Source organism: Aphis gossypii, chromosome 3, assembly GCF_020184175.1.
Source record: "Aphis gossypii isolate Hap1 chromosome 3, ASM2018417v2, whole genome shotgun sequence".
Classification (NCBI taxonomy): Eukaryota; Metazoa; Arthropoda; class Insecta; order Hemiptera; family Aphididae; genus Aphis; species Aphis gossypii.
Genome location: NC_065532.1, coordinates 32,023,429 through 32,037,370, shown reverse-complemented (window position 1 = coordinate 32,037,370; position 13,942 = coordinate 32,023,429). Strand labels below are relative to the sequence as shown.

General features: G+C 24.8%; 1 protein-coding gene across 1 annotated transcript; it reads right to left on the bottom strand.

Moving 5' to 3' along the window:
• Positions 1-3,784: 3,784 nt before the first annotated feature.
• LOC114129272 (trehalase-like) lies at positions 3,785-10,367 on the bottom strand. Its single transcript, XM_027993954.2, has 10 exons — positions 10,161-10,367; positions 8,943-9,221; positions 7,917-8,089; positions 6,915-7,114; positions 6,386-6,510; positions 6,162-6,301; positions 5,388-5,554; positions 5,096-5,300; positions 4,084-4,280; positions 3,785-4,012 (listed from the first exon to the last, which is right to left on the bottom strand). The coding sequence occupies exons 1-10, from the start codon at positions 10,280-10,282 to the stop codon at positions 3,881-3,883; spliced, it is 1,740 nt and encodes a 579-aa protein (XP_027849755.2). The 5' UTR covers positions 10,283-10,367; the 3' UTR covers positions 3,785-3,880.
• Between the last annotated feature and the right edge of the window lie 3,575 nt (positions 10,368-13,942).

The following is a 13,942-nucleotide window of genomic DNA, read 5'->3' as shown; positions in this document are numbered from 1 at the left end:
TTCTTCAATGTTATCTAATATTTTTCTCACATTACTTTTTCATTCTTCTGATAGAATAGAGTTTGGGAATAAGATAATTTTCAAACCTGTAATTGACGAATTAAACTTTTTGCAAAATGTTGGTATAGAAATTGAAACTCCGGTATTTAATGGTACATTATACTTTGACTTAGGTCTAATTTTAGGAGATAACTTAGGGATTCATTCCATTATTGGTTTTGTTGAATCTTTTTCTTCTAATTTTCCTTGTCGAATTTGTAATATAAGAAAAGAAATGTTGAGAGTTCAATCCCATGAAGATGAATCTCTCCTTCGAACAATTGATGAGTATTATATTCATTTAAGTGAGAATAATGTAAGTACTACTGGTATTAAAGAAAAGTGTGTTTGGTTAGATGTCAAAGATTTTAGTCTATACGACCAAGTTGGAGTTGATGTAATGCATGATGTTCTTGAAGGTTGTGCCAAGTATATAATGGGTTTTATTATATATTACTATGTTATAGAATTGAAACTATTTTCCCTACAAGTGTTGAATGAAAGGCTTTTTGGTTTTGATTTTGGACCTGAACGTAATAAACCTTGTGCTTTAAGTATGGAACATATTAGTCAAGGGAATGTTCGACAATCTGCTTCTGAAATGTTAATATTAGTTAGGTATTTTGGTTTAATTATTGGTGATTTTATACCTGCTGAAGAACCAGTTTGGACTCTGTATATAACCTTGCGTAAAGTTATAGATATTTTGTTGTCATCACTAGTTGAAGAACAAAGTATTTTTTTACTAAAAACTTTAGTTGGAGAACTGAATGAGCTTTATTTAAAATATAGTAAAAAATCTCTTAAACCTAAATTTCATTTTTTACTTCATTATCCCTTACTAATCAAAAAGTTTGGTCCTGTAGGTAATTTTTGGTCTATGAGATTTGAAGCCAAACATAGGATCTCTAAAATTGCAGCTAGATCATCTTTTAATCGACGTAACATTTGCTTAACATTAGCAATTAAACATCAGTTACAACTGAATAATATATTTGGCAAGGGTAAATTATGTTCAAATGTAGTTGTAGGTCCTTGTAAGTCATTATGTCCAATCAAATCTCATGCTATAAAAAATGAACTCAATCTGGATCTCGATAAATCTTTATTTTGTGTTAGTTGGGCAACAGTTAAAGGTGTACGTTATAAAACAAAACACATATTAACACAAGATATTTTGGAAAATGATAATTATAAATTTGTTTCTGTGAACAATATTTTTCTTTACGATTCTGATAGAATAATTTTTGAATGCAATTCTCTTCTAATGGTGGGATTTAATGAACATGTATATTCATATGAAGTTATATTTCCTGAAACAAATAATAATTGTTTCATTTTTCAAGATTCCTTGGTATCTCCCATCCCAAATAATTTAAATGTTACTCCAGATGGAACCAGATTTGTAACTGTAAGAAGTTCTTTGTAATTTAAACTTGTACATGTTTATTTTAGTTAAAAACATAAATTATTTAAATTTAAAAATTAATATTGTAATTTCTAAACATTTATTTGTATCAATAAAATTTACCTCTTGTAAAATAATGACAATTTTGAATTTTTGCAAAAATGCAATCCTAGAGATTGTGCGTATAGCAATAGCATAGGTGCACATTGATTTGAAATGTACTTATTTTATTATTTTATGTATAATTCATATAATATTTCATCCAAACAAATAAACCTCATGAATTTACAAATGACTGCTGAAATAAATAACTTAGGGAAATTGGGGGTGCTAATCACCCCCTATGTGTGCTTATGACATTTAGTAACTACAACCAAAAATATAATATATTTTGTACAGGTAGTTGTTCTGTTTGGTTATTTTAACAAATTAATTATGGTTAGCCTAACCTAGTGTTCTGTATACTCAACATAAGAATCATGTAATCATACAAAAATAATTAGCTACTTCTAAAACAAAAAATGTTCTCTCAACTATAAAAGAAAATATAACATTTGCTAGGTTTATAAAAATATTCTGATCTACCAACAAACCTTGTAATATTTATTGTTAAGATTACAAAGTGGTATTTTGTTGTGAGTAAATAATTTCTGTAGGCATTACAAATAAAATGTAGTTACTACAACAAACGACATTACTATTACAACTATTAACGGATAACCAGAATTGATTTGTACTAACAACTAAAATTACTGCTGTCCCTGAGCCAGCTACTTTTAACAGTTATGGTAACTATATTTTTGTTATTAGAACTAATTTTTTTTTTCAGTGAATGGTAAGTGGTCATCATAATCACTACACCATTACGGTGACATACAGTGCCTAAGTTTATTATGTATTCAGATTTTATTTTTATTTAAAATTATAATTTATAATTTGTAAATGCATAAGTATTGTTTAAAAATACGTTCAATACTTTAAATTGAAAAATAATATGATGTATTTTAGATATCAAAATGTATTAAAAATGTATTTATTAGTTTTATTCCGAAGAGAAAACATAATAAATTGTAATATGACATCAGCAATTTGTGTTGGTAAAAGAAATGATAATTTAGTAGTTATAGTGCATTATAAATTGTCAGAATACGTTGACGTATTGTTCTATTAGAAATATAGTCAAAACATGTTGTGATTATTTTAAGACGTTTTTTTTTTATAGTTTTGTAGGTACATAGTATAACCGATTTCGGAGTCGTTTTAGATAGGTATAAGATATAGGTACACATTATTTAAGTAATAGATATACTTAAGTGACTTAGATTTTAAACGAAATTAAGTTTGATTACCATGTAATAACAGGTATATGGAACACAGCCTTATAATATGTAACCCGTTCTCTAATACTATTTAATCTAGTATGGTATTAGTGGCTACTATCATGAGACAATAATGATGGTCACACTAAAGCAATAACTGTTTAGTATATCAAACAACGATAAAGCAAATTAAGTCAATTAAAATATACCAATAATTAACTTCTAAAACGAGTTATTACCTTACCAATTACCCTAATCCAAGAATTAAAGACGTAATGACTTTTGTACTCATTCATAATGTACGCTAACAAAGTTTTTTTTATCTATAAAACTCGAATGTTCTCAGAAACCTGTTTTTAAAGTGGAGTATACGAGCATAATAATATCTTATATACATTTATGTTTTTAAATATTGATAAATAATTGTATTCAGATGTTTGTTTTAGTATGTAGTTATAGTACTTATTTCCGGAAAGTGTGCGTGCTAAGTGTTTATGCAGGAAATTAGAAAAAAAATCTTTTATTCAATTGTATATTTACCGCACGGATTCAACATTTCATTATTTTAACAAACAATATTCGTCATTATTGATCATATAAAAGTCAATATTCAGATAAGTTATGGTAATATTGTACTATTAGTCATTATTTATCTGCACATATAGGTATTATAGTAGAAATGTAAACATAGTGTTGTATTTGTTTCTTATAAGTGAGTGTAATAACCGATTAGACAAATAACAACAGACAAGAGCAGTGGTAAGTACTAGGTACACATTTTTTAAAGTTGTATCAATTACAAAATGACTACCTATTACTTTTTGTTATGAATATAAATATATAATTGAAAATACCGTATATAATGACCATTGCTGCGAGTATCACTGCAACTTATTGTATCTTCTAGTCTGAAAAAATAGCTTATGCACTTTTGGTGCATTGGTATTTTAAGCAATTAACAAACCAAAATATACAATTATTTAGGTACATTTAACAATAAAAAAAAAAAAAATGGCGATAATGCATGTTCAATTTATATAATTTTAAAATAAAACAACTATATTGCTTTTCAATACATTATAAAAGTATATATTTTGTTTAATTCTATGTTTTATTATTTACTCTTCAGTTTATCTCCCCATTCATGAAAAATCTCAAGTAATACCCCAATTGTCACTCCATATCCTGCTGGGTAATTTTTGAGAGCCTTTTTTTCGCCATTACTGCCCAATGTAATTGCACTATACTGCAAGTCATACTTATGTTTTAAAATTTTATTTTGGTTACATACTACTAGTACTACTAATAATAATTTACCTTTTCAAACAGAGTTCTAGTTTTATTATATCCCACAAAATTTGTGTGCACCCATGAACTGGCTAAATTTAATGCTACCTGTTTTGCTTTTTCACTTCTAGTTGAATGTAATCCAAAAATTATCATTGATTGTAATTGTGGCCAACAGTTGTTATAATCCCAGTCTAGACCAGTGTTGTACAAAGACGTTGGTACGCCTATACAAAAACATGTTGAGATTATTGGTTATATTATAATATTATTTATTATAGATTATTGGTTATATATTGGTTATATGTACAAGATTTTTTCGATTTAAAAATGTATTTATAAAATATTTTTATTAATATTTAATATTATGTTTTTTGTTTTACATCAATATTTTACTAGTGTTGGGTAAATTGCTTTTAAAATATAAACAGCAATTTTAGTTATTAATTAAAAATAAAATAAAATAAAATTGTTATGACAATCCTTTACTTTCCAATAAGAGTAATAACTAATAACCATCTACATTGGTTGGTGTAATTTTAGGAAGCACTTGTGCTCGTTTTTAAATTAGCACCATCATCGCAAATGCCAATTGTGGTTTATTAGTTTTTATTTTGTAGACAATATTAAATATTGTTGAAGCAGTTATTAAATAAATTAATTCTTTGTTATTCAATTAGTGATGCTTTTCTTTCCTCCCCATTACGGGTGAAGTTTCTCATCGTGTAATCATTGGCTAGGTAACAAAAAACAGATCGATTTAGCACCCCCAATTTTTTCATTGCATTTCTGTTTATATTATTTTCACGTTAGGTACATAAAAATTACTGTTAGTTAGCCCACACCAGTGTTTCTTGTTTCAGTCGTCAATGATTGTATTACGTTAAAAAAATAATAAGATGTAAATATTATATTAGTTTTTGTTGAATTATGTTTTTAAACTCTACTCTCCACCACTAGTTAAAGTTTATGAATAAACTATATAATAATAACGTGATCGTTATAGTAAATTAATTATTAATTAATAATTTTATACTCTCACATAAATAACGAGGTGTCAAATCTTCATTTATAATATTATTTCTTATTAAATACTCCACTGCTGAATCACCGTAAAATTCACTTAGTTTATCGTCATAACTTCCAGTCCACAGAGGCGCTAAATTGGAAGCATAAAAATAATTGCGACTTTCTGCTGTTGATGTGTCAAAATCTAACCATATTTTTTCATCCTCGTTCCATAATAACTGTAAATAGTTAAATAGAAAAATACATATAAATTAACATAAACATATAGTATTATCTATAGTGCAAAATTATTCAAAAACACTCACTGCGTTTATTCCGATTTGATAACGATGAGCGAGTTGCTTATAAAACTTCGAGTTCACCTCATCATTTACTATGAGATACATATTTGATAGAATATTGGAGTTTGATTGCATTATAGAATTCAGTTCAACGTATGCAAAATTCAATGGATTTATTTTCAATAATACCCCTGTGAGTTTTAAATATTGTAGAATTTTTAAATACCAATAAATACGATCATAGGCGTGCACACGGGGGATAGGGGAGAGGTCTCTGGCTTTTTCTTTAACAAATACATAAATATCTATATTATACTAGATAGTGAACACTTTTATATTTTAAATCTAAAAAGTGAAGCCAGTTTTAATCTAATAGCATAAATATAAAATAAATGTGATTAAGTTATTAATTAATCAGTTAAAATCACACAAGAATCTTTGGTTAGGACATTTTTAAGGTCTCCCCTGCGGATAAAGTCTGTGTACGCCTATGAATACGAGTTTATACTTATTTTTTAAAATAAGAATAAAAACATAAAAAATTTTAAACACCGTTTAAAACCTGTAGTTATTAAAATATTTAGTGATTCAAATTTTTAAATGTACAAAAGTTTACTATATATAAAAACGGGTTATTATATATTATGATGTGGATTGTCAACTCGATGATATATTGTTTTAAATATTTGTATCAATATTAATAACAAAATATAATTTTATCAATATGTTGTATTCTTTTAAGAATAATATACATTATTTATACTGACGTTTAAAATATATTTAAATATGATGTCTTACTTCTAAAATCGTTATAATGATCTCGATTGTGGAAATGTTTGCTTGAAAATCCCCAGCCAGATTCGGAGGCAGCTTTTACTCTACAGTAATATTCATCTTGATCTTTGATGGGCAAACTTTTTGCTATGTATACATCAGCACTTAAAACATAGGTTATTTAATAATTTAATGATGATATTAATAATTAAAATTTGAAATACATGTTAAACCATTCTTATATGTACCTATACATTTCAGGACGAGGATCAAATGTATCGCTCATATAATGAGTCATGACATAAGTATTACCAGTACTTCTTACGTTAACAGTTCTGTATCTTAACCAGAACATCATTTCCGCATCTAAAAGCTATAATTAAAATTAAAGATAATTGTGTAGAATAAAAGTGTATTGCAGGGTACTATTAAAGTCTTAGTTTAATTAGTAATTTAGTTTTTTCTTAAGAAATTAGTAGGAAATTAAATTTTTTTTTATAGTACAATATGACAGATACGGAAGTTGTAAAATAAAAATGAGAACAGTATTTACATATGAAATTGTCAAATACGACAAATTTTGAAAAACTGAAATACTGAAATTATTTTGACAAAATAATAAAAACATTGTAAGTATTTTGTTGTTAATTTAAATTAAAATTTTTCTCTGAGAAATTCTGAGTTTCACTGATATAAATATTAAATAGACTATATAGGTATTATTTTATTATTAAAATTAAGATAATAATCTAATTTATAAAGATAAGTTATAGGTACCTCAATGTTATCAGTCATGAATTTTTCGTCTTTAGTATATGTATAATATATAGCCATCATTTGAGTAAGAAGTGGAGGTTGTGTTCTTCCTTCATAGTATATTCTGTTTCCCATTAATACATATCCATAATTTCGAATAATAGAAAGAAAATTTTGTAAAATACCTTTCACGGTAGTTTCCATTCCACATATTAATGCTCCTACAAATTAATATTATAAATAGAATATATATTATATTATGTACATATGAATTACATAAAATGGTATAGAAATAATAAATTTGAATTTTTAATTTACATTATTATTTAGCATACGTATATATAGTGTTGTTTAAATTGTATATTCTTAATATAATATATATGATATATTATAATATTATAATCTAATAACAAAACTCAGCTATATTATATTGATGAAGGCGAATTTGTAACATCATTAATTTCAGCATTGTAGCGAAATTTATTAAATTTTTACTTTAAATTAAAAATGTTTATAGATTAGTTTTTTTCATTTTAATTTTTTCTAAATATCTTTATTATGAAAAGTTGCAATCAATACAAATACAGTTTGTGTAATTTATTTACTAGAATATCATTGTGATTTACGAATTACATAAAAATAAGTCATAATTAGATTCAGAGACACTTCGTAGTAGTCAACTGCTCGTAGAAAAGATTTTACAGGAAGTGTATTTGATGAGATTTGTGAGACAAATTGCTTTAGTTTTTGACTACCTAGTTATGTTTTGAAATTTTTTTTTAAAAGGTGAAACAGTTTTGTTTATTGAATGTATTTTAAAATAAGATTAAAAATTTGTATGTTTTTGCAATTAATATTTGTTTTAATTTTAAAATGGTCAATTATATTATTTTAATCAAAATATTATAAATTGTTATGGATCTGTATTATGATGAAAAAATAGAAAATGTTTTTATAGTTTTTTAATTACATTAAAATAGTACCTATTAGAATAAACATATAATAATAAGTATTATATTATACCTTTTATTATCCAATATGCATCCCAATAATAAAATTCATTTTGAGATTCCACGTTTACAAAGAATCCGTTTGGTACATATATCATTGAGTAAAGTTGTGCGTCATTTTTAACTTTGGTGGGTATTATTTTTGCCAATTTATTCCAAAGTTGGTTTATTCCCGACAAAAATTCTCTTTATATAAAACAATTATTGTTAAACATTTTAATTTTAGTTATGTAATATTCATTTTTATTGTTAATGAAAAAAAATAAAACCTAGCACCACTGTTTTAAGGTATTTGAGAAAATAATAAGTTACTATTAGTATCATATTTTGTTTAAATTATTACTGTAGGATTTATAGAATTTAACTTTAAATTTAAAGTTATTGATTACCAAGTCATGCCTAGAAGTTAAGAACACATATAGCCTATAAGTACTGTTAATTCTAAAAAAATTTAGGTATTCCCAAAATATTTGATACATTTTAGATTTTAAATGGAAAGATAGATGTATTAATTGTTTTTCTATAATGTGTGTGTATTTTTAGTTTTGAGAATGAATGTTTATTAGTTTTTAGAAAATCAAAAATGCTGTAATTGTCAACGTTGAGAGTAGTAATTGGTAGAAACTTAAATCTAATTATCCATCTTTTGATGAGACTATGTATTACATTTTTTACTTCAGGTGTGCATATTAAAACGTCTATGTTTTTTTTTACAATAAAATAATATGCAGTTTTGATAAGTTTTATAAAAATGAAACTTTAAAGGCTCTATGGTTGTTTATTTTTAAGATATAACATAAAAACAAAATTAAACTTTGTCAAAAACTGTTTTGTATATAATAATTCTAGTTTTTTTTTTAAAGTTCTTTTAGTTTACCTTTGATGTATATCCTTCCTGTAAGTTTCAACTAGTAACAAATTATAACATACATAATCAAAAACATCCTCAAAAATCAAAATCAATTTTGATTGCTTCAAAAGATGATGATCAATGCATGTATCACTCCGTATCAAAATTTAAATTAAAACATATACTCACTTATATGTATAATCTTGTACATAGTTAATAATCATTGGATGATTTTTGAAATCTGGAGGTGACCATCTTCTTATGGTATGATTTTGGAAATTAGTTTTAACAAATTTCTGTAGTTCCGGCAATGGTATATTGCCATTAAATGTTTTATTTAGTCCAATAAAATCGTTAAATATTTCTAGTGCTTTTCTTTTCGTTTTCATGTCCACAAATGTTTTAGACGATCCAAACACCTTTGACATTTGGATTGTACGCAGAAGAGCGCCTTGGCAACATATTACACTAAGTACAAAAATATGTAATATAATATTTCATATAATTTATAATTTAATAATAATAGTTTGTTATTCAAATGTTTCATCAGCTAGAATTTTAGAAATAATTTATAATATTATTTATTAATATGTTAGTAAACACGAAATTATACCGCATAAATTAATCAAAATATTATATTTATTGTAAATAAAATATAATCATGAAGATAGCTGGGTTTATTACTAGAACATGATATTGTTTTTAGATTTCAATTGAAGAGATGAATGTATTGATTATGAATTAGAGCGTTTGTTATTTTTTGCTTTGAATATTATATTATTATTTAAAGTCTTAACGAAGATATAAAAAAGTGCTCTGTGAGCGATTTCTAGGTACTTCGAATTTAAAACGAAAAAGTCAAATAATGAAATGATTTTATCCATATTTCTTCTCACTTTAACCAAAAAAACTTCTTATATATTGAATTCATATTTAACATATCCATTATAATGACTCATTCGACAATATTCTACTGTGCAGTTGAAATGTACCCACTTCCACAGGCAGTGATCGGTGGTGCTTAGGTGGGTATAAGTCCCAAAACAGATTGAAAGTCTCCCCAAATTATTGAACATTGTTTTAAGCATAAAATGGGTGTTTATTTAAAAACTGTCATCAAAGCCCCCTTACAATTCAATTAAATTTCCTCCTATACTTACTTCCACACCTTTACAAAGTTAATTTTATTGTTTGGTTAAAAATATTTTGTTATAAGTTAAATCAGAGCATTGTAAGAGCATAGTATTAGTAGTATACATTATTAGTATATGCAGTTTATGTCGTGCATATACGATCTCATCACTCAGATAAAAGATATAAATGAAAAAACAATTTTACCCTATAGTATAGGTAATGATTGATAGATTAATATTTATTTCAATAGTAAAGTATATTTGTTTATATTACCTATGGCAAATTTGATAAATAGGCGGTGGATGATAAGGACCACGCAGTAGATTTTGAGATGAATGATAACCATCTAAAAACAGAATTAATAAATATATACTATACGTATTATACAGATACATTTTTTGTGTTAGATATTATTTTATATGTGTATTGCGTGGATTTCAAATAAAGTATTAATGTTGTGGCAGTTAATTATTACGAGTGAGTTACATTATGCACTAATTAAATATGACTTTTTAATTACAATTTTTAATAACCAATTTATTTTGACAATTCGACAGCCATATACTATGTACAGGGTAATGTATAATAACAATGATGATCCGATATTCTGATGATTAGGCTTAATATAAATACTCGGCGGTGTTAGGCGAATATATGAAAAAAAATATCATTTGATGATTTAAACTTATTAGTATTTATTTTATATGTGAAGAAACATTTTCAAATTATGGTACAAAAAAGCTAATATATGTTAAAGAATTAGTTAAACAGGTAGTTATTAGTTAATGTATTTTTAATAGGTAATTCAGGATTATTGGATCATTCTGTACATACTTATAACGTTACATGGGTTATGTACACAAATGTTTTAAACAGTTGTTTTTTAACATTTGTATTTGAATAATTCACTTTTGATCGTAATAGATACAATATAATATGTTTAATAATGATTACAGATCAGGTTAAAAATATTTATACAATCCTACTTTTGTTGTATTCATGTCAGGATAAAGATTTTTTTGTATTAAAATTCATTTAACATTTTTATTTGAGTTTAATAAATTTATATCATAATTTCACAAGTCATAACTTAAAATCAAGCACTATATAAATCATTATTTCATATATCTCACAAATCACAACCCATGCTCCACTATAGTCTATAGATAAGTATTTATCTAGAATCATATTAAAACTTTCCGAACAATTTTGAATTTAAATATAATGTTATTGTGATATATATAAATACAATATTATACCTTAACTATTATTATAGTTATTAATATTTATTAGTTCTATATTAAATATTGCAATAGAATAGAAACATAACTTAGAATTTTTTTTTTTTTAACTGGACAATAATAATAGAGTTAAAATTTTTAGATTCAAAGCAATAATAAAGTATGATAAATATTTTCATAATTTCTATAATATTCTATAAAATACGCCAAATATTATATAATAATAGGTACTGTTCGAGAGTCAAGAACAGATTGGTAATATTTTTCGTCCCAGTAAATAGAAATCTAATTCCTAAAGTTTTTTTTTTTGTTGATATTTTCGAGAGCAAATATATTTTGTAAATTATACCATGTATATAAGTTCTAAAATAAGCATTTGATAAAGATTTCAATAGTATAATCTATAATCTATAGTTATTCGTTTTTGAATTACAAGAAAACTAATTTTGTAACAATATTTCCTTCAGTATTAAGAATCGTGCTGGAATTTTTTTTTTACAAAATTTACAAACAATATTCATTTTCCTACTAGAAATTATATTAAAGTTTAGCATTTTTATTGCACCAAAAATGTATAGTAGGTAGAAAAAAACACTCACTACATCATTGTTATCAATTCATCCATTACTGCTTAGAAACTAAAAAACGTATGTATATTTAAATTGATCATTATATCCTTAAAATTATGGAATAAAATATATAAAGATACAATTTATAACAGCTTATTAACATATACTATACATTAATTGTTATCATTCTAAGAAGTTAGAATATACTTAAATGTTATCAATTATATAATGATTTTTTATTGGTAAACATACAATTAGTGGAAACCGTTTTAATAAGAACTGGAGGTTGTGATCTTTTTAAATAATGCGCATCATTTAGCATTTTCATACTAAGTATTATAAATTATATTCATTTTTGTTCACTCGTTGTTTATTTCATCATATTTATATTTAGGAATATCTCGTATTATTTTTAAAAAAATACAGTATTATAACAACTGTTGTATAAAAATATTTGTGACATTATTATTTTTAATGAATAATGATTCATATACTAACAAAAGTAACAAATAGAAAAACGCATGTCGATTAATATTTATTTAGTTTCAATTTGCATTTATTTTACTTATTATGTTGGATAATAACCAACTAAGATTTATTTTACAGCTATCAATTAGCCAAACAGTAAAAGTGACTCATAAAGTCATAATAAATACATAGGTTAAATATTTAAGTTACATATTTTTAAAAACTACTTCTATTTTAGTTTAAGTTATTATTTTTTTATCATAATACTTAATTTTGTATTAGTATAATAATATAAATATTTATATTAATCGGGTTTCCTTGTAAATATCTCTAAACTACAATGGTTAATCGTTTCTATTCCTTTTAAATTGTGTACATTTGATGACTGATGAGAAAATTAAAAATACTTACTTTAAACATAATAATATAAATTATTTGAATATAACATTATTTTTTGCATTCTTACTTCGTTCTAAACAAGTTAGTCATATTCACTCATATTGTAGTTAAAGTATAATTGTGAAGGTCGACTTAACAAATTTTAGTGTCCACAAAATAAATGAATAAATAGTTAGAGCAAAAAACTGAATTATATGTAAGATTATAACATTATAAAATCATTAATTATAATATTAGGGAATAGACATCAGTAAATAATATTAATTACATTTAAGTAAAAACACAAATATTTGATACATTTTTAGATCCTGAGTGGAACAATAGATGTATTGATTTTAACTTTTATTACGATATGTGTATATTTCTTAATTTTTGGTATAAACTTCAAGAATAAATGTTATAATACCTTTTGGAGAATTAAAAATGCTTTAATTTTCAACTTTGAGGGTTACGGTTAGTATATACCAGTTTATTGATTAATATTTAGAAAATTAATTCAGATAGTTGCAAACTGCAGTGATAATTATACCCACAGGTATGATTTTTTTCAAGAATAAAATTTTAAAATTTGCAACATTAAATAAACGATATCTATACTTGAAATATTTTGTTATTTTATAAATATTGTTTAAATAAATCAAAATTAGTGGATAAATTATATTATAATAATTGGTATATTTGTGATGAACTAATACTTACTGTTGCATTAAGTGTGTTATGCTTTTGAATTTTGAATTTTTCAATATTGTTTTTAAAAATAAAACGTAATGTGCTATTTTAAAAAATTACTTCTAATTATTATTAAATTATTGGTTACTTTTGTTTCATGGTTTAAAATATATTAACTAAATTTCCATAACTTTACATTATAAACTACGATACGGTAACACATGGTTTGGTTGTAACGTTCGTAAAACCTCACTATGAAGTCACATGTCTTAAATTTCTAAGATGAGGACTACCGGTTAGGGTCGTTCGCTCGTGATTCCTACGGTGAATGTAGAGCGCCTGAAATTCCCCTACGCTATGGCGCTTTAATGCAAGTGTAGAAGAGCAGATGACAATCTAACGGCGTGCAATAATAAACTGAATGAGTTTTTTTCACGGCGTTCTGGATAGGCAATTTGGGTACATCATTGTATTGGTCCATTTCTCCGGTACTGTCTTAGTTATATATTTTTTTAAAGTAAACAATCTATAAATTATTTATATATATTATATTATAAATAAATGTCTGTTTGTTTTCTATATACTCAAAAATTAACGGCTTGTACAACAGTTGTTAATATAAGTTATATTTATAGATTCCTTAATACTCGGAGGGTATGTTTATACCTATTACCTATTTATTTTTTTCAACCCATATGAGTAATAGAGT